General features: G+C 37.7%; 2 protein-coding genes across 5 annotated transcripts in view; one reads left to right on the top strand and one right to left on the bottom strand.

Moving 5' to 3' along the window:
• The window catches only part of LOC134531932 (phospholipid-transporting ATPase ABCA3-like), a 114,490-nt gene extending 92,848 nt beyond the window's left edge, over positions 1 to 21,642 (top strand). For all 4 annotated transcript variants that reach the window (XM_063367990.1, XM_063368018.1, XM_063367999.1 and 1 more), the window contains exons 26-29: positions 2,371 to 2,541; positions 8,917 to 9,101; positions 11,419 to 11,573; positions 20,863 to 21,642. In XM_063367990.1, the coding sequence (XP_063224060.1) occupies positions 2,371 to 2,541; positions 8,917 to 9,101; positions 11,419 to 11,573; positions 20,863 to 20,931 (580 nt within the window). In that variant the 3' untranslated portion in view covers positions 20,932 to 21,642. The remainder of the gene's footprint in view (positions 1 to 2,370; positions 2,542 to 8,916; positions 9,102 to 11,418; positions 11,574 to 20,862) is intronic.
• Positions 21,165 to 22,348, bottom strand: part of LOC134531952 (NAD-dependent protein deacetylase Sirt7) — a 48,845-nt gene continuing 47,661 nt past the window's right edge. The window contains exon 8 of the mRNA XM_063368048.1: positions 21,165 to 21,890. Coding sequence (XP_063224118.1) covers positions 21,821 to 21,890 — 70 coding nt within the window. The 3' untranslated portion in view covers positions 21,165 to 21,820. The remainder of the gene's footprint in view (positions 21,891 to 22,348) is intronic.

A 22,348-nucleotide genomic window follows, 5' to 3' on the forward strand; every position in this document is an offset into this window, starting at 1 on the left:
GTGTTGAAATTATATCAATTATAATATTACAATACAATTAATACCATTTGATATTGCTTTAATTATTAAATGTTATCAGTTTTGGTATTAATCGTACACGAGTACAGCCAACCACCATACTTTGCCAGCCATTTAACATACATTACCCTTAACATACACTACACCGTACTATCATTTGTAATTACTCAAATATAAGTAACTGTGACGTGTTAACTGTGTCAAACGCAGTTGTAATAGTCATAGACAGAGACACACGTTCGCGCCACAGTAGAACTGTTCACTTTTGTATTCATTTATGTGAACGCGAATGGAAACCACGTTTCGTCCCATTTTTACCACGAGAAATAACAGTATACAACACATTCACGAGTATGCACGTATTTGTAAACACACCACCTTCCACAGACTACACAAGAACGTGGCTTTCACGTGAAACACAGCCAGAAAATGGGACTTATTTGTTAGCGCGGCAAAAAAGAGATGTCGCAATATGGTGGCCTAAAAACTTGTACTCTGCAAGATGACGGACACTCTTCCATCTAGTTGTTCTTTGCTTTGTTTACAATCGCGAGGCACGGATGGCCATTCTTCATTCAATATTTACGAACAATAGTGTTGTGAATGACGTGACAATAAGATACTTGTGCTGAATACGCCATAAAATGATGGTTTCTTTTGATACTGAACTGAAACGAAATACAATCTGTATATAAATTGTGTAGAGTGAAGACGAATCTACGTTTTTTACCTTGATTTCGCATTTATCTCGGAATAGTCTATATTTCACATTTTATAGCGGAAAAAATATAATTTAGCATATTTTCGCATCTATTTCGCGAAAACGAAAAATCACCATCCCTAGTCATTGGGAATAAGTTAATTTCAAATTTGAATGCAGTATTGTGGCCATCAGTTCATAATTTATTACCAACAGTGTCAGAATAGGCTAAATTTTATTAAATAAAAAACCCACAGAATTATTGTAGTATGGTGCTATGGCATTTGAGTCAGAGAGATGGTGAATGCATTTGAGGCAAAGCCCAACTCAAGTGTAAATATTGGTATTTATTTGTTGTATTATACATAAACACACACGCCAACCTTTTGCATTTTAACACTCTTTGATAAATAAACAGAGTTTGATTTTAAAGAATAAGTCACCATCACGATAGACAGATCAGTATCCGAGGGTGTGGTACTTACTCAGTTAGTCATCGTAAGTATATGCAATAGACAATTGATTCCTTGTCATGTTTTTTCAGCCACCTCTTTCTCCCCCACGATTTCACCAAGCCTGCCATCTGTTTACTTACACTAAACCTTGTCTGCCATACAAGCAAAGATGGTCTGTCAGTCTCAAACCACACCCAGTCAGCATTTCTGTTTTGAGGACCTGCAGGTGCATGGCTTGTCCTTGAGTGTTTTAGACAAGTCAGTGGCGATCCTCACAAGGTCTTGTGGTAGCGGGTGTAACCCGGTCCCTGACTTGCTTGCGTAAAGGTTCCTGTCAGTCAACGAAAAAAGGCACAGAATAAAGGTATCTTATCTAATTTGCGGAATCTTCGTATCAGAGAATTCATAAATTACTTATTATTATGCACATAACAACTGTCCACATGTCTAAAACGATCACTTCAAGGTTCTACAGCGACAATGGCAGGAATAAAGAGCTGAGTAATTCTTCTTAATATGTACCAACATGATCTCACTGATACAGAATTGAGTAGGTATTTGTGCATACTACATTTATCTGTTTGCAGAATAGTCAGATATGACTTTCATAGAAGGTGGTTGACTCCTCAGACCGCTCGCTCCTCACCAAAAGAATCCGGCTTTTATTACCAGGGAGTCCAACATAATAATTTATATTTTTAAAGGGTACACCATCATTGGCGTAGCTGTGTTCATAAAGTTGGGGGGGACAAATAATGATTTTGATGTCATGTAAACCCATTCCCCTCTTGCAAAGACGACGGGTGGGGGGGTCCTCCACCGGAAAATTTTGATTTTAAAAGTGCAAAATAGCGCTTTTTAAGTAGTTTTTGTATCTAACCATTGGATACACCGATGTTAAAATTATTATTGTTTCCTTAAGATAAAATGTGAGAGTGAAGAAATTACAAATAAAGTTGGGCAGGATAATATTATAAAATAAAAATACCATGGTCTAGAAAGTTGGGGGGGACAGTCCCCTCCACCCAAAATGTTCAGGGGGACACGTCCCCCCTGTCCCCCTCGGTTCCTACGCCCCTGTACAACATACACATCATTGTAAAGTTAGTGTATTGAAATGTTAGTGCGGTGTGGAGCCGGGCCGCGTGGGAGGCGCGGAGAGGGAGAGCGGAGGGGCAGAGCGAAGTGTGTCCCCAGCGGCGGGAACAAGAGGAAGCTGAGCACGGCGGTGGCCCTGGTGGGAGACCCACCCGTGCTGATCCTGGACGAGCCCACGACGGGCATGGATGTGGTGGCCAAGCGACACTTCTGGGACGTGGTCTGCCGGGTGCGCGACAGCGGCAAGTGCGTCCTGCTCACGTCCCACAGGTGAGCGAGCACTAGGGTCGTTGCTGGCGATGCCCAGGGGTGAACACACTGGTGGGGAAACAGGTCTGCCACGTTTCCCTCCCCTGTAAAATACCCAGTTTCGACACCGCCAAGAATAAACCCTGTCCACCTTGATGGTAGGCATGTGATCCATCATTCAACCACAGTTACCCTTTTGTTCACATTCAAGAGAGCACTTGAGTAAGCTCTGCTATCCTTAACCTTTTACTATGTTGTGTAATATTGTACTATGTACTTAAAATTAGCCTTACTGTATGCCAAAAAAAATACCCTTGCACATCTCTTGTGTTACAGTGACATTAACAAGTGTACTGTATGTTAGTATTGAGGTCTATAGGGTGAGGTCCACACTGCTGGAAAAATTGGTATGTATTCTTAAACCCAGCTTAAAAATTAACTTCTGGATCTGTTTCGATGGGATATTTAATTTTTATGCCTACCACAGACAGACATTTTTTAACTACTAGGACAAAGATAAATGTGTATAATAGTTTTGCGTCTGGTCTAATTTTTTCCTGGCTCTCGGTTCAGTTTCGGTTCTTAAAAAAAATCAGTTCTAGATTCTCAGTTTTAGGTTAACCTCCACACACATTCCAGTCAATCCAAAGATACAGTTTGTCTTAACAGATGGTGTGTGTATATGTGTTTAAAATTACTTTACAGTGCCCCACTTCACCACAATCCAAGCCCAAGGTAGCACAGTTACTGGAGCAGCACTGTATCGACATCCTGTGGTGCAGCAATGTCTATTGACATCTTTTTTTTGGCTGAGTCAGAATTTAATTTTGCACACCAATAAAAATTGCTTGAGAAAATTTTATATTTGTTCATAAAAGATAAAGTAAATCGTAACAAATAAATAATCAAATCTAATTATGTATAGTACTATACAGTGAAACCTCTCTGAAACGACCCCTCACGGTTCCCAGGAATAGGGTCGTAATAGAGGGGGGGTCGTAATAGATGTTTTCCGAATTTTCAGTTCATTTCAACCCCCTCCCCCCCCCCCCCCCTTCCCAAACCGCTACTCGCTAAGAAACCAGCCGTACAATGGCACGATGCTGTCACTCACAATGCTAGACGGCTTTGCTTTAAACCCACTTCAACCTTCATGCCAAGTCCCTCGCCCTACAGGCCACCTCTAAAGAAAATATGTCAAAAGACAGTTTATTTTTACTGGTTAGTTTACATGTACGTTTTCTGCTTGCCGTAGTTAAATACACTAGAACCCCGATGTCACGAACCCCGGATTTAACGAAGCAGTGATTTTACGAATACGTTCTCAGGAACCGTAAAAAAATCTGATATTTTGGCACCAAAACAAAAATAATTGGGGGAAAAATTGTAAAACTCGCAATAAAAGGTTATAAAAAGTCATTATTTAACACGCAGCATATATTTTGTGTGGGTTTATAATAATCGTACTAATGTTCGTATAAGAAGAGAAAAAAAATCTGACATTCTGCTTAAAAATACGGCAGCAGTAGCTTGTGCAACGTAAGTGGGAGCGCGGGAATCTCGTCTAGACAGGCTGGCGGTAGCACAGGCGGCGGATGCATGACGTCATACGGCCTACCTCTCCCCTTTTCCATATTTCAAGGTTCATCCCTCCCAGACATACAAACCATCGTATCTATCTCCCCCTCCTTCTTCAACGTCCTTTGGCATGTGAAACTGTCAACAACCTTCCTCTCCTTCACCAAACTGCGTGCGATGAAAGCCAGGTTTGTATAGTCCATTTCTGGTAAAATGAAAAAAATTTAAGGGCCCCCACGACAGCCATTTACCGTTAATTGTTTTGATACAATTTGTTTGTTAGTTACACAACATTATTTCCGCTGGAAAATCACTGAAACTTCAAAATTTCTTTAATGGAAAAATTTAGCAGGGCCGTAAAAGTATTCATTTTTACCGCAAATGAACTATACTCGCCCTTCCTGGCGGACAACATTCTCGGCGCTTGACGCATGGCAACTACAGTCATGTGCCGCGCACAGCCACGAAAAACCTACGCGATTTCCAAACTACTCTAGATATCCGACTGGAGTCTGTTTACAAAAAGCATTTAAGAATTTGTTAATGCCCAACTGGTTTTTTTTATATCGGATCAAGAGGAGATAAAATGGCTAAAAGGCATGTTTTCGAATTTTTAGGTGTAAAAAACCAGTTACAAATTTCTTGAAAGTATCAGAGGGAAATGCATTACACCTTTATCTTTATTTATTCGCCATATAATGTTACGGTCACCGCTCAAATTTCACAGTTATCTGACGGGAACAAGATGACTGCGCGCCAGTTCAGAGCCTTGCACTTAGATATTTTACCGCGCTAGAACTACCATTGAGCATCGCTCTTATCATCCCGCTTCACTAACACATGCTGACCAGACGGCACCCTAAAGCTGATTAGAGGAAGCACATAGAAATGTAGAAATGCAAGGCAGGAAATTCTTCCAGCTTATCAACCAGGACCTGGGCAAGTCTTGACTATTAAGCTTTTCACATTAAAATATAAGAGACTTGTACTGTGTAATTTCGGTTTTATTTAGCGGTTTTTCTTAAAAATCGCTTTTTTCACATTTTCCATATAAATTCGCGGAAAATTTCGCGATTTACCATATAATCGTGGCCCTAATAATGGGACATTTCCTTTAAAAATATGGCAGCTGTAGGTTCTGCAACGCGAGTGGGCGCACACGAAGTTCGCCCGGCTGGCTGGTGGCAGTGGCCAAATGCGTGGTCGCTTCGTTATTGCTCACGCGAGAGGTGAGACGTGGAATGTTAGAAGAAAGATAAATGCGGGGGAGACAGACAGCAGCCAGTGTGTTTCCTGCATGGGGAATAAGTGACGTAGCCTTTTTTTTATGCTGGGTGAAGGGACCTTTTTCTATCAACCCACGGGAAAAGATAATTGCTTGAGCTGTCAAAATAAACATCGCTGCGGCAGTTAAAACAAGTCGAGGCGGGCGTGCATCCAGTCGGTCGCTGTGTATTGTCAACCGATAGTAATCAAAATCAAAAGAAATCCAGCAGGTAGTTTTACCTTAACTGCGTACCACACTAGACACTCGCAAAAAGCTAAACGTAAACACATTGCCACAAAAACCTTTATCTGCACCCTGCCGGCAAAGGGACGTGGAATGGGGGTTGTCAAGTGCTGACAGCTGTCGACAGGAAGTGGTATCTATTTTTAGATATGCGCTGCCTACGGCAGTACAGCACTCGGCAAGATAAATGCAGTAACATGCTACTCACCACATGAAACTTATTTTCTGTCCGATTTTCTTCGGATTTTCAGCAATTTTTTCACGGTTCCTCGAAATCGGGTTGTAATAGAGAGGTGGTCGCAACAAAAAGGTTTTACTGTAATTGGTGAGGGATTTAACCCCCAACTTAACACAATTCTGTTAAAAGAGTATACTAACACATGATCTCTTTGTTGAGTTATAAGTGATGTTGAGCTGCAAAAGTAGTGTCCTAATGAGTTTATTTATTTGGTTTATTTTTAAGATAATTTTTAAAAGTATATTGAGCTTGTGTTATTTTTCCCTAGGTCTACCTTTAGTTGAAATGATCATTCCTGTCTCCAGGTGAAAAGAGAAACAACAAAGAAATGGCACAAAAGTGTTGTTTACATTGCGACACTTCTTGCCGGCTACGTTATCTTTCCATTTGGATAGGCTAGAGCAAAGAGGTGAAGGGGAGACAGCGCGTCGCTGACAGTTTTTAAAGATTTATAAACATTTGTATTCCGGTGTCATGCAAACTGCTGATAGCATCTAGATATTGTTTTAAATTGAAGTTGGACAGATGCGTGCATGTTGGTCGCTAGCAACGTACAACGGTGTTTATCCGGAAGTCTATTGTATTTTCATGGGTAAGCTGTTATGCTTTCTGTTGTACCGGGATTATATTTATGGTTCTCAGTACCGGTCAACTGGCTGAGAACCTGGGGAACAGAGGACCGGGACCGACACATCACTAATGTAATAGGTATTATATCAAATACTTGATGTAAATAATTATAATGGTTTTTAAAAATTAAAGCCTGTGGGGGTTCAATAAGATTAAACTACACAAAAAAATTGGTTGTCTGTAAAGTCGGTTTACGGACGATAGTTTAACGTGACGTCATAACACAACATTGATGAAATGATTGCATACTTTTATGAATAAAATTGAATCATTTTTATTGAATTATCACTATTTTGTATGGATACAAAGGAGTGAAATGAAATCTACAATTTAATTGATAAATTTTTAGGGTTGTGCGAATGTTCGGTATACCGAAACCTAAATCAAAATTTTGCTACTTTCATTTTCGATTTCGGTAAGAATTTCATCTGCCGAAGTTCGTTTTTAGCTAAATATTTCGAGCCAAACGAAAGTTTCAATAGCTTACCGAAGTTTGTTTGTTCTAGTTGAAAAAGAACTCGTAAATTAATAAAAATGTAATGTCTTTATATGATTTGCATATGTTATTACTAATAACATAATAACATATGCAAATCATATAAAGACAATACGGTAAAATCATAATGTGAACAAACATGGCCGATAAAGTAAACAAAATTCAAACGTAATTACAGTAGGCCTAGGTATCAAAACAAAATCATGCAATATTTGAAAACTTACCTGATTCATTTGCTTTCAAACGGTAGTGTAGGTACCATATTCGTAAAACATACATTCCATAACTGTTAGTACACTATTTAGTATTTACCATATACACATAAACAAAGTACATACCTACTTTTATTCGCGCACGGCCAAACAAAAACATTGTCGTCGGCTTTATTTAAATTTTAGATACTCTGTCCGGCATATAAAATCCTAATAATATACAGCCAATTAGACAAAAAGGTCAACAATTCACTCCGTGTAATGAACACTCGGCAGCAACCATTTGTTATGTTTTGTTTTGACGATGTCCCTTTGCCTGGTCTGCAGCTTCCTGAGCTAGCCGTGTGTGACAGTGGTGCAAGATGGCGGCCGTTCCACAGTAGTCACGTGTTTTTTCATCAGTACCATGCATGTGATAAATATATTATCATAGACTGCGAAATTGTGTACGACTAATGCAACTTCATAAAAACAAACCAATCATCTGCTTAGCAGACTTTATTAAACTATGTAAAACTCAAGCACTGGTTTGGATCAGGGCAACAATCTAGAACTTTTTAATTTTCATAATGTTTGTTTATGATTTGAGTAGTCGAAACTTAACGGCATGAAGTGTCAAAACAGAACATATGATAGGATAATTAGAAAAGCCTCATTTTAAATCTGAAACAAGTTCATGTAGCTTTAGTACATCTCAACCTTAAACTGGAGTAACACAAGCATTTTATTGATTCGTCATCTGTAGAAAATTTCAAATGACATTTGAGGTTATATTGTATTCTGCTAGCATGTCATCAAACATGAGTTTATGAACTTGTCATTTTTAGATACATCAAAAGGCACCAAAATGATTTATGTAATAGAATTTATTACTGAAGAGCAAATTTTAAAACACTTTTTTCTTTGTTAATTAAAAAAATTCGCTTAACTTTCGTTAAGAATAGATTTATCTCATAGAAAAATTTATTTTCGTTTCACTTTCCCGAAACTTGATAAATTTTCTTTCGCTTTCATTTCGTGTGGATGAAGTCACTTTCGCACATCCCTATAAATTTTCTTTTATTTGCACTCATTAATTCAAATATGTTTATTACTTTAACGAAGAGATTATTTTAACTGTAACTTTTATACATGTTTGCTATTTAACTTCTTCCAATCTGTGTTAATCTGTTAAGGATAGTACGATGATAGGAACAGTAGGAAACAAATGGGAGTGTTTCAAGTTTAATGTGCCTCGAAAAAGTAAAATCAATGGTTGTTCCAATCGAGTGGAAGAGATAGATGCGGCGCAAGTGTACAATGAGTGTAACGGGACACAGCATAATGGGGCAATGTGCATAATAGGACACTTTTTCGTGCGTGCAGCCGGCGTTCATCGATTTATTAGACGTCACGTCAAAAATCATGTAAAAATCAATACCAATATTTAGCATTTTATAACACATTATGTAGATATTTGAATGAATTAGATTACTTTTTTTTTAAAGAAAATAAAATTTTTTTATAAAGTTAAAACATTTTTGACACGTCTAATATTGGACTTATATGCAAACTGTCAATTAGCATGGTCTTAAATGGTATAGGAGTATAGATTATCTGTAGCATGATAATTAATGTAATCTCTAATCTGTGATCTGCATACATGAGATAAATGTAGTGGAAACTGGCACAGCACTGGCCACTACACCAAGGTGGTTGTGCCGCTGGTCGCAAGTGTCTCCGTGTGCCCCAGCATGGAGGAGTGCGAGGCGCTGTGCACGAGAATAGCCATCATGGTGAACGGGCAGTTCCGCTGCATCGGACCGACCCAGCACCTCAAGAACAAGTTCGCTGAAGGGTACACTCTCACCGTGAAGACCTCCGACGCAGGCCTCGACACCCAACCCGTCAAGGAGTTTGTCGCTAGCTCATTTGAAGGTCAGCGACTGCCATTGTTGCCACACACAACACCATTGTTTAAAAACAGAACACTTAGAATTAAAACCAATAAACTAAAATATTGATCGAAGTAGTGATTACATCGCAGCAGCACATTCACTGTAAGTAGTATTAATTAGCTAAATATTAAAATTTATAAAAAGGGGTGGGGGGGTTGTCTGTAAAGTCGGTTTACGGACGATAATTTTACGTGATAACGTCGTAAGAAAACATTGATGAAAAATTTCATACTTTTTAATTTTCAAATATTTACAGGTTTTGCAAATTTAATTTAAATGATTTGTTTAAATATAATCACGAACAATTAGTTAAAAAGTCCACCTTAACCTGTTTGATATTATAGAAGTTTTCTCGCACGGTGGTTGGCCGGTTCTTGCACGCTCGCTCAGGCGGAACGTGACAATGAGTCATGCTTTTTCGTGCGTGCAGCCGGCGTTTATAAGACGTTATCACGTCAAAAGTGTGGTCACGTTATAACTGTACCAAGTTTTAAAGTATGCTGAAGATGGATAACTAGCGCATCAAACTAGAAAGCTTTTCTTGCAAGCTTGCCCGTAATAGAACAATTACATGTACCCTTCGTTAATAAATGGTACCCTTACACCCAAGTTTCCAACAAATTTCACTAGGTTTTGATGTTGTGTTTCTAAAAACCAAAAAGGAAGGAAAAGATTTTGCGAAAACCAGGATATAGTTATATGTTATCAAATTACAATAATCCTAGCAGAAACATAACATTATTTCAGTGGTTGTATATGAAATATGAAAAAGTTGTTTAAAGTATGTATTTTGGTAGCTGTAAAGAGGTACCTAATATAAGAGAAGTAAGGTTTGTTTCATTTATGAGGATTAAATTACTCTTACCCAAGTTTCTGTGTATATCCAGTTATTACTAGCGAGTACCCTCTTTTATCGCATAATCGTCGCACGCGTGTAATCGTCGCACCTATATTTTTGGCCGTCAAAATTGGGATAAAAAAACTTCTCGCTTAAATGTCAAATGATGTTTTTCGTTCCGCTTTTAGATGCCGAGCGCTTTTCCGTATAAAACTATGTATTTTAAAGTATAAATCTAATATTCATTCTGAAATTAACACTTACTTATTTAATTAACAGAAATACGAAGTTGTCTGACGTGTAAATTTTCTTTTAAAGACGTTTTTAAATGTTATTATCTTTATCTGATCGTCTGCGTCGCCGCGGTGTACCGCTTATGAACGTGTAGCCAGCGCGAGTTGGCATCATTCATGTTTGGATATGTTGCTTCCCGTATAGAGTGCGCGCACGTAGTCTAATATCGATATCTCGCCGATTGCATGCAGCGCGCGCTATCTCTGTCGAGTGCCGAGTTAACTACATTTGATGGCCCACATTCTTTCGTGGTAAATGTGTACTACGGCAATAGTTACGCGTTAGTTCACGTCACAGATTCAAGTGGCTTGCGTTCACGTTACAGTAGGGTTTTCTATTTAAAGTTGAAGAAAGGTATTTGTTTAATGAATTATTAATATAAATGGTTTGGTATGCTCTTTTGTAATCCACCTTTTTTTTTTTTTAAATAAATGTACTTTCCATGAACGGGTTTTTTTATAAAGAACTTTACCTAACAATTTTTTTTTACGTTTTATCGTCGCACCCCTACTTTTCAAACTTGATTTTAGAATAAAATGTGCGACGATTATGCGAGAAAACACGGTATAAACTATCTCTTTTTACAGTCACAATACCTAATTCTGCCAACTCTAAATGGTAAAATAATTATTTTTGGCTTACTGCCAAGCTGTTATACTATGAGTTCTATTTTAATTCAGCTAGTTACAATCCTTCTGAAATTTTGAGAACATTTTGAACTTCAAAAAAGCTACTATGGAAACCATAAAAAGTTCTTGTAAGAATATATAGTTCTTGATGTTTAAGTTTATGAAAAATACTTCTACTTTGAAAACTTAAGTTACACCACTGGCTATGACTTTTAAATATTGACAGTTTAACTGTCTGCTAGTATATTTACCTTATGCGTAACGTAATTCTAAACCTTGTTATTGTCAAGAAAAATGCAAGTGCAGTTCATGTTATTACACTGTCAGTTAATTCATATATCTTCCCCCTTGATCTAGAGTTATTTCCTTGATATTGACTACAGTTGGGTATTTTACAATATCACACTTCATCATTTCCTTGACAGAGGAAAACTGTTAAGTTTAATCACCATGTCGATATCAAGGTCCGAGTGGAGTTTCTTGGCATGAATTATGTTGGAAGTCGAACAGTTTACAGTAATTACCTATGTTTCCAGGCGCATCACTGAGGGAAGAGCAAGATAATCTCCTCACGTTCTACATTCCTTCGAGCAGCGGACTGAAGTGGTCGCGGATGTTTGGGGTCATGGAGCGGGCCAAGGCCTCGCTGCACATCAGCGGCTACTCGCTGGGGCAGACCAGCCTCGAGCAGGTGAGAGGGAAAAGTCTCGTCAACATCAACGTCCCGTACGCACCGAGGTCATTATAGAGGTAGAACGGTGATGATATGTTTGGAATTCATATTTACATTACTGCAGTTGTGCTTGTATAAAGGTCTCAGGTAATTTCCTATATCACACTTTACTTAACATTATTCTCAGCTGCTCTCTGCGTGGGAATAGGAACTGTTCCACTACAATGGAAATCTTAAAATTGGTAAATAGTAGCAGCGTCCGGCACTGAGTTGTGCCTTGACTGCCAAATTTAAGTTGACTGATAGTTACAGTATAACACAGAAAGCTTGGAGAAAGTTTGGTTCACATCTAAACAACACATTGCACAAGGAAAATACCTTGAGGTATCCAAGTTCCAAAGCACGCATAAAGTTATGCTACACATACTACCTCATCAAGGCAACGAAGTGAAGGCAAATTTGGGTGTTGAACCAACACTAATGTGTTGGGTCTCACATCACTTCAGATTGAGTCCACTTTTCCCCGCACCTACAGCTGAGGTAAGTAATCCTAATGCCATTGCTAAGAGAAGCATTGGTGAACCTGAAGGGCACCACTTCTTTGCTCTTTATAAGAACTTCCTATATTGATGAAGAGCACACAGAATGTTTTTGCTTTCGCGTGGGACAGAAACCTATGAAGCAGAGACAAGTATACTTTGGTGAGTGTGCCTACAAACATCTCAGTATGCACCATTCAGCAAGCAGCTCTTTTCTGAATGACGACGCCCGGATGAGATACGACCATGTGTCTGTCCCTCACACGACCATCGTGAGTCTGTCCGCCACATTGAGTGGTTAGCCAGGAAACCTCTGGAGACACAGTCAGCACGATTATCAGCCATAGGAACGTGTCACCACTCAGGTGAAGTGTTTGTTTGGATTCATCCTATATCATTTGCCACAAATGATTTCCATCAATAAGATTAAGAAAACTGTCCAAAATAGTTGTACAGTGAATTTTGTCCAATCAAAAAATTTCTTCTGTTATAGTACTCCATATCCTGCAAAACTGCTTATTCAACCAAAAGCCGAAGATGTGTGTGATTCATTGCATCCTAATCACACTGTATCTGTAATCATCACTATGTTTGTGATGATAAAAATCTTCTAATTCATCCGAAAATTGGTGGAAAGTAGTAGCTCCTGGCATCAAGTAACCTAAGTAATGATCTCTATGTTGACTGCTTTTTACATTAAAAATAAACTTTCAGAAATGTTTGTTTGCATCCGAACAACACAGTACAGACCAGCATGTGGCACCATCTGCATGATCACATGATAGTTGGTGAAGCAGTTTTTTTCTTCAGCTGATTGTTATGTCATGTTGGTTAGTACTTAGTAGCCCGATTGTTATGTCATGTTGGTTAGTACTTAGTAGCCCAACACATTGGCTGAAGAGTAGCGTTTGCATTGTGGAAACAATTTTAAATGACCTTTTTTTTTTTAATAAACTTCGCTGTTTAATGATGGAGAAATACCGTATTTACTCGTGTATAGCGCGCCCTCGTGTATAGCGCGCACCACGATTTTTGCAACTAATTCCAAAGAAAAAAAAATTGAAATTTTTTTTTTCCCCATAAATAAATTTTACTAACATTTTGTGGTACCTGATTATTTAAATTGATGTGTGGTGATGCGTCAGGAAAATACATAAACTCTGCTGTCTAATAGTGATGGGTCGTTCGTTAACGATTCGTTCAAAAAGAACGAATCTTTGAGAGAACGAAATCTTGCGATTCGTTCGCGATGTAAAGAACCGGCTCTTTGAGAGCCGGTACCTTGAAAGATTCGGAAGAACGAAAACGCGGAGAGAACGAGAGAACGAGAGAACGAGATGAGAGAACCGGTCACGCGCCCGGTCTGATTCGTTCGTAAAATGATTCATGACGTCAGGAGTCTGAAGAATTAGTAATCACAGCGTGCGCATGTTCACAAGAGCAAACGATAACTGATCAAATAAAATAGGATAACATGAAAAGTATCTATACCTGAAAATGTCAACTGTTAAGTAGTGGTTTAAAATTGCTTTTTCACATTCACATACACAAATTTGGAAATAAAAAACCAAAAAAACAAAAAAAAACCGTATGAATTAAAAAATAACAGGGAAAGTAACTACAAATGTTCACACTTACCATTTTTGGGTTAATTAATGTACTTCATTTGTTTCTCTTCATACTGAATTGCAGTAGTATTAAATTTTTGTCTTTTTTCTCTAAATGTGTTGGTCTACATGTAAACACTTTACTGTCACTAGAGTGTAAATAGCATATATATTAATATTTGTAACTTAAAAAGTAATAAAATATAAATAATCTTGTTTCATATACGCAACTGTGATTCACTGGCTACGGAAAGCAATGTTCAAATTCAAATACAAAAACACGTACGTAATACTCTAAAGGATGAACGAGTTACGACACCTGATAAAAGAGCCAGATCCCATACACAGAAAAGAACGAATTGACCGAGATGAACGAATCATCTCACGGTACTGATCCAAAAGAACCGATTCGGTCAAAAGATCCGTTCTGCCCATCACTACTGTCTAAACGGAAGATAATGAAGCGCTATATCGTCACAACTGGTACGTGGAAGGAAGGAAGGAAGGGAGGGAGGCGTGCCGCGCTATGTTGCTAAGCTGGCGCGGAGAACTAGATGACTCACCGGTGAGGAATGGAGGAAGCGAAGAAGTTGGCAAGGGGAGGGGAGGGAACTGGTGACAACATTCTCTCTTTCTCTCTCTCTCTCTTTTTACTAGCTTCTGAGCTGGCTTTCTGTAAAGGGGGGAGGTCTAAAAATAAACAAGAGACCATGATGTGCGAGCGCGCGCGTGTGCGTGTGTGTGTGTGAAACAGAGGCCTTGTTGCTTGTGCGTATGTGTGGGGGGCTGGCCAGAAACGTCACCCGGCAGTTAACGACTTCCACTCCTCCCTTCCCCACCCCCAAACTTTTTTTTTCCGTGTATAGCGCGCATCCTTATTTTTTTCCTTTACTTGAGGGGAAAAAAGGGCGCGCTATACACGAGTATATACGGTAAATCCGTATTTACTAACCATCATCAGACGTTTTCGAGAAGCATTTCCGCAATGTTTTCGGGCTTCACAGCGTAGCGATGGCGATGTTAAGAAGTGACTTCAACTACGTCACAGCTCCATTTGCACAAAAAAAATATCTGGTATGTCCAAGCTCCAAAGCTCAAACAAGAAGTGCGAAACATGTCTACACATAGTCTTTTTAAGGTCATAAACAGGAACAGTGGTATGCATATCATGGAGAAGAAGGAATAACAAAGCTCCTCACTTGGGGGACCCAATTGTGCTTGCGTGACATAACTGTGAAATACATAGAATTGGTAAGTGTGATTCCCCCTGGGAATTTTACAGATTTTCACCCCTTCAAGACAGTCTGGTGGTAGTTAGTAGTGTGGTATACATGGCAGCATATTGGTTGACAAAGTCAACATTAAATTCAGAAATACGTACCCTCTTTTATTGCATAATCGTCGCACCCATATTTTAGGCCGTAAGATTTGGGATAAAAAACTTATCGCGTAAACGTCGCATTATGTTTTTGGTCCCGCTATTAGATGCCAAGCGCTTTGTGTAGGTATCTTTTCCGAATAAAACAATGTATTTTAAAGTAGAAATGTAATATTTATTCGGACATTACAACTTACTTATTTAATTAACGGAAATACAAAGTTGTCTGACGTGTAAATTTTCTTATAAAGTTGTTTTTAAATGTTATTTCTTTTATCTGATCGTCTGCGTCGCCACGGTGTACTGTTTATAAACATGTAGCCAGCGCTAGTTGGCATCATTCATGTTTGGTTATGTTGCTGTCCGTATAGAGCGCGCGCACGTAGTCGAATATCGATATGTCGCCGATTGCATGCAACGCGCGCTCTCTATCAGGTGCCGAGTTAACTACATTTGACGGCAGCACTCTTTCGTGGCAAGCGTGTACTACGACAGTTATGCGTTAGTTCACGTCACATATTCAAGTGGCTTGCGTTCGCGTCACAGATTTTGTTTTTCTATTTAAAGTTGAAGAAAGGTTTCTTGTTGCATGAATTATTAATTTAAATTGTTTGGCATGCTCTTTTAAACTTCACTTTTTAAATAAACGTATTTTCCATAAATGGGTTTTGTTTTTATGAATAACTTTACCTAACAAAAAAAAAATTTCCGCGTCTTTTCTGTCACCAGATTATGAAATTTATTATTTACCTATTTGCTAAGTATTTTTTGTAGTGCCGTAATTATTTTTCATAAGCGTGCCTGTGTTGATAGCAAATAGCTGTCTGGTATTGTCTCTTACATATTCAGTTTCACTTCTGAGTGAATCTGTGTCATCTAGATATTGTTCTCTATTGAAAACTCTCTGCACACATTAATTATGTGACCTACAACACATTAAAAGAGTGTCATGATCATACCACAGGTCTGCATGCTCTCCAAAATTCTCATTTTAAAACTGTCCACCAGAAAGATGAAAAAGAATTAATTCTTAATTATAAGTAGTTATTACCTACCTACATGCATGTGTGTGTATATGTATATACATATTATGAAGGGTAAACCTACACCTTCATAGTAACAAGTATATCCGGAACTAAATTATTATTACTTCTTTAGCCATGAACTATTTCATTTTTTGAGTCAGTATTTTTTCTTTGTGTTTCATACATATTTTCATAAGAATGTTATCTTTGCTGTGAAAAGTTAAATATTTACAACTACCAATGAGAAGCTTTGTTTATAACTGACAATAACTCCAAACTGAATAATTTCAGTAACTAATATTTTGATAAGTTAACTTTCTCAGTTGACCGCAAGAATTCATTATGTTTAAAATTTAGGAAAATGTTTATTTTAAGGACGACCTTAAAATTGTGAATTGATACGAACTTTTATAGACTACTGTGATTGGTTGTTATATCTTTTTCGTTTCGAGTAGGATGGCTCAGCATATGTTTTGTAAAGGAAACAGAGTATCGTTGCTCCGATCAACAAGAAAGAAAAATGTTCTAGGAAGAATTAGTTTTAGACTGAATGAGCTAAAGGATAGAAGCTAATGTTTTGAGATTCAGTTTTGATAACGTAATACGCAATAAATATACAAAAACAGCCCAAAAATGACCATTGATATTAAACTATAGCTGGAAAATAAGAATTAAGAAGAAATTTTGATGATTAGAAGAACATCATGCTGTAAGCATATGTTTTTGTCAAATGAAAATTCTACGTTGGAGTTGAACTACAGTATTTTATGTGAAATCTACAGATACTAGACCAGACTGATATGGAAACGATACTGATTAAATCAGTAGTTTTACTACATTACAAGAAGTATACAATCCCATATAACTAACAAGATTCCGAATCCTCAAAGGAACTTTGTCTGCTTTCAAGTTCCCGAGACAACTGTGGAGTTAGACTTTACTGCAGTGCCACATCGTTGGATGTAACTAATACTGTCATGTATAAGGTATTAATTACTAAGGTCATTAGGATTCTAAACTGAGTCAAGTTTGACATGATGTTGTTGATAGACTGCGTAAAAGGTTTGAATTTCGTACCTACAGTAGAATCCCGCTGATGCGACCCCTCACGGTTTCCGGAAAAACGGACTTATAAACGGAATGGTTGCAATAGAGAATTCGGGGTGTCACCGCATCGTCGGATACATACACGTGAATGCCGCTCGGGCAGTGTCTAGCCGAGCTCGGCGCGTCCACTATCGCACGAAAAGCTGTCTCAGCTGTCATGTTATCTTAACCCGCCCGCACGAAAAGCCGCTGAGGTAGCTTCTGAGAGAGCGTAAGAAACTCGTACGGCCAGGATGGCGGTAGCGCCGGCTTGACGTCCTACGTGACGCGACGCTTACCTCTCCCATCCCCTGCTAATTCTTCAAGGCTCATCCCTCCCAGAGCCACAAACCATGTAAAAACACCCTCCCCCCCCCCCCCTTTTCCAACTAGCATTTCAACACATTCCCTCCCTTATTTCAACCTTTTGCGTGAGAAACTGTCAGCATCATCCTCCCCTCCCACACCGTGTGCGGCAAAAGCCAGGTTGTACAGTCCATTCTCGGTAAAATAAATACTTTCATGGGCTTACACGACTGTCCTTTGCCGTTAATAAATACTTTATAAGTTATTATGATTAAATTTGTTTATTAGTCACACAGCAGTTTCTGCTGAAAAATCACTAATACGTCGAATTTTATTGAATAGTAAAATTTAGCAGGGCCGTAAATATAATTATTTTACTGCACAGTTACTTTTCCATCTGCATTCAAACGTGTTTTTTCTTCTTTTTTTACGCTGTGAAGGGTCGAGGAAAAGATAATTGCTTGAGCTGTCAAAATAAACATCGCTGACGGCAAGGGCGCGAGCGCATCCTGTCGGTCTGTCGCTGTGATAATCTACTCCAAAAACATGACACAGCATTTCAGGATAGCATTCTTCTTATATCTTTCGTTTATAGCCGAATGTTTTCTACCTGATCCACACAAGTTCCTTCGCACCGTTTTGAACGAAAATAACCACCAGCCGGCTAGCATAGCCAAACTCGCGTGACGCGAATTCATGTAGCGCGAGTATTTATCGGAACCCATTGTTCGGGGTATACGAGTCCGAGGTGTATAGCATAATTCCACGCATTTTTTTTTTTTTGTTTATCTGCGCATGTGCAAAGTTAGCGATGTTATAGAAAAATAGCCGAGAACCAAACACCTGACGACGTCGTTAACACAGTGAACACAGCTTTGTGTGGGCCAGTGACACCTGAGATGCAGCTGGCAAGATCACACTAACCAGTCGCAAGACAAAGGCACGGGACCGGGACGGAAATAGATGCGCGCGTAGATGCTATCAGGTGATGCGCGCAGATTACCGGTATTGGCTAGCGCGGACAGTCAAGGGGTGGTATCTATTTTTAGCAGTCTATTGTATGCCTGCCTGCTTACAGTACAGCACTCGCCAAGATAAACGTAAACACTTAGCGCCCAACAAAGTGTAACAGACTTTTTTTCAGCCGATTTTACTCAAATTTTTCACGGTTTCTCAAAAAACGGTCGTATAAACGGAATGGACGCATCAGAGGGGGGTCACATCGGCGGGATTCTACTGTATAAACTTTCTTACAAAACATCTAACTGAATCACAATTTTCTTTGTAATTTAAACTGTAATTTGATGTTGTAAAACTCTTCTTGTACATAAAGTTCAGATCATGCCAATTAATTACAAATGAATCAGATAGTTATCAATATTCAAATGTAACTTGGAATTGCTACTTAATTTTGCCTTGTTCACCAACAGATATTTGTAATTATTAAGAGGTTTAACTTTAGTATTACTAAGCATAGTCAAGGTGTAACTTCATATACTAATGAAAGAAAGGTTAACTTCAACTGTTAAACCACTAATTAAACAATATTAATTATTTTTGATTAAGACTTTGAATATAAATGGTTTTCTTTTGGATACGGACAAATATTACGCAAGTAAGTCCTCTATTTACGTCGTACCGATTTACGTCGTTTCTGATTAACATTGCTAATGTTTGAGTACTCATGTTTCAATTTAAGTTGTCGCAAATTCACAATAACGTTGTTTACAATGACCGTAAATCTTTATTTTAACCAAAACACCGTATATAATTTGTTTATAATTCTTTGTTTCCTTCAGTAGTTAATTTATGCTATGAAGCGTAAGCTACACGTTCACCGCCTTATCTTATCATACATCATGAGGGACGCTTCCTGCTCTTACGTATAGTATGTACTATATACAGTAGAACCCCTGTCATACACTTTTCAACGGAGGGCACAAAAATGGTGTATGATGCGGGAAAGTGTATGAAAAGGGAATGGCAATAATAAAAAAAAATTTCAATCTAGCATACCAGCCCAATGTCAGATTAAACTTAAATACATAATGTGTAAATAATTGCATCATATTAATGAAAGATATGAATTCATCATTATATATACATATAATAACACTACCAGAAATGTAAAATACAGTCCATAATCAAGTAAAGCAGTCCTTTCTTGGAGAGGGAAAAAGTCACCAAGCCTAAATTAGAAATAAAAAAATTAGGCTATTGTAAAAAGAAAAACAGAAATTTTTGCTGGTTTGTTTCATTTTACAAACAACTTTATGCAACAGAACAATTTTCAATAAAATATTAACTTGAGAAACGTAAAATATAAAACAATCCGATCGTAAGAAAACAATAACAAACAAGTATATTCAGTTCAAAGATTAATGAATGCACAAAATATGAGATCCGTGCCTTGGTAAATCGCGTGCACCATTTTCAATATCATTCGCGCCACTAGTCTCGCTTGGTGCTGGCCATAGATGCTAATAGCGAAGTGCACAGTCTTCCCGATACTATCCATATCTATGGTGCGATAAAGTTATTTTCTTACGTTTGCAAAGGTAAACAATGAACGTTTTTCAAAATAAAAGCATTAAAACGTAGTTTATCAGGAGGAATATAACAAAAATATTTGTGAATTTTAGGACTTTTCCGCTTCGTAAAAACGTATGAAACGGGAAATTAAAGATTTTATAAGTGTATGTTCCGGGAAAGTAAACCATTGTAAATATAGAACTTTCGGCGGGACCAAAATTAATCAGCGTATGACACGGGAAAATGTATGAAACGGGAACGTATCATCGAGGTTCTACTGTAACTGTTTTTATATTTCAATCAATAAAGGTAATAAAGCAGCTGGTTAAATAACCATTCTATAAAGCTGAGAAGTACTAGTTGGACTTGTTTCCCACGCTGTCGGTTGTCATTTGCTGATAAAATTGCCCGTTGTCACGTCTGTATGCCAGCGCTTCTGGCCGACCTTGGGCCGTGGTCGGCCGGTGGCATGAAACATGGCTCATTTTGCGTCGTTTCTATTTACGTCGCGGTTTTCAGGAACGTAACCCCGACATAAACCGAGGACTTACTGTATTGCATAATTAGTCCGTAACAGTCTGATTCATTCGAATTCAGAATATTGTACTGGTATTTATTTCTAGATGACATAAATTTATCAATAATTATAGCGGAAGAGTAATGGTTCTGATATTGTACATTTTCATGTTCAGTCGATTTAAGCGAAAATATAATTTTCTGGTTTAATAGTTATGTTCTAATTCATTCTGATGCTTAAATCAGAATGGCATTCCATATATTTTTTATAAAATCACAACATGTTGAGAATCACAAACAAAATTGTGTGTGTTTCAGGTCTTCCTCATGTTCACGAAACAGCAGGGTTTAAAGCTGCTCCCTCAGACATCTATACCAGCATCTTAAATTACTGTTACGTGTTTATTCTAAGATGTTCATGACACCTCAAAATAACAACAGTAATGTAGCTAATGACTATAATGACATGAATATGATGAACAGTAACAGCTATCTAAAACCCAGTCAAACTATACATCTTTACAAGTAACATACATATGTATTTAAATGTGATTCACGCAGCCTAAGACCAGTGAAAATTCTAGTCAACTACAGTGTATGAGTTAGTGATTAAAAAATAAATAAAGTATTGTATGTATAAGTGAGATACAAGAATGAGGAAATTACTGGATAACAATGTTTACACCTAGCTTTCTGCAACTTTGTGCCTACAAATAAATTATTTATATAGATTTGTATGTATAAGTGAGATACAAGAATGAGGAAATTACTGAATAACACACAATGCTTACACCAGCTTTCTGCAACTTTGTGCCTGCAAATAAATTATTTATATAGCATTGTATGTATAAGTGAGAAACAAGAATGAGGAAATTACTGAATAACAATGTTTACACCTAGCTTTCTGCAACTTTGTGCCTACAAATAAATTATTTATATAGATTTGTATGTATAAGTGAGATACAAGAATGAGGAAATTACTGAATAACACACAATGCTTACACCAGCTTTCTGCAACTTTGTGCCTACAAATAAATTATTTAAGTATAAGAACTGAGCAAAAAAAAAAAAAGAAAAATAATAAAAACTAATTTATTATGTTAAGCATTATTATTTGCCCTTCCAACCAAACAAAATATTTTGTTCCTATTTTTCAAGCTGAACACACAATGCAATATTAAAGCAAACACTCATGATAGATCTCTAAACAGATTGATTCAGAATTTTCCTTGCAAAGCTAGAGCTCACAAAATAGTGCTAGAACACATTATTTACATTATTTTGTTGTGAGGTCATGCCTCTGTAGAGGAGGGATTCTGTTGGTCCTTCCAGACCAAGGGACTGCCCTGCACACAAAACAGAAATCGGAAGTAAAGAGTATTTAGTAGTGCAATGAATTACTGTATCACAGCCAACCTAACATAGGTACACCTAGCAACAACTCGTCACATGGAACAATACTTTTTAAATGTAAAATTTACATAATGGTTTGTGGGCCACAACATGTTACAATTAAGTCCCGAGCACAAATTATATTTCAAAATATAAATATATAACCAAATTAATTAAAATTTTGTAGAAAAAAAAATCTTTTAATGTTGATTTCATAAACACTTACAAAGAAAATGGTCAAGCAAAAATACTGAATTAGGAACAAAACAATATCAAGTTGCTGTTTCGATTAATACAAACCATACAAAGATGTTACAAAATGTTCAAACATGACCAAAATTTTATACAACATTAACAACCAAAAGTTACATGCAAGTAAACAACTTACGTACATAATGAGGTACAGAACCAT

The sequence above is a fragment of the Bacillus rossius genome, chromosome 1, assembly GCF_032445375.1.
Source record: "Bacillus rossius redtenbacheri isolate Brsri chromosome 1, Brsri_v3, whole genome shotgun sequence".
Lineage (NCBI taxonomy): Eukaryota > Metazoa > Arthropoda > Insecta > Phasmatodea > Bacillidae > Bacillus > Bacillus rossius.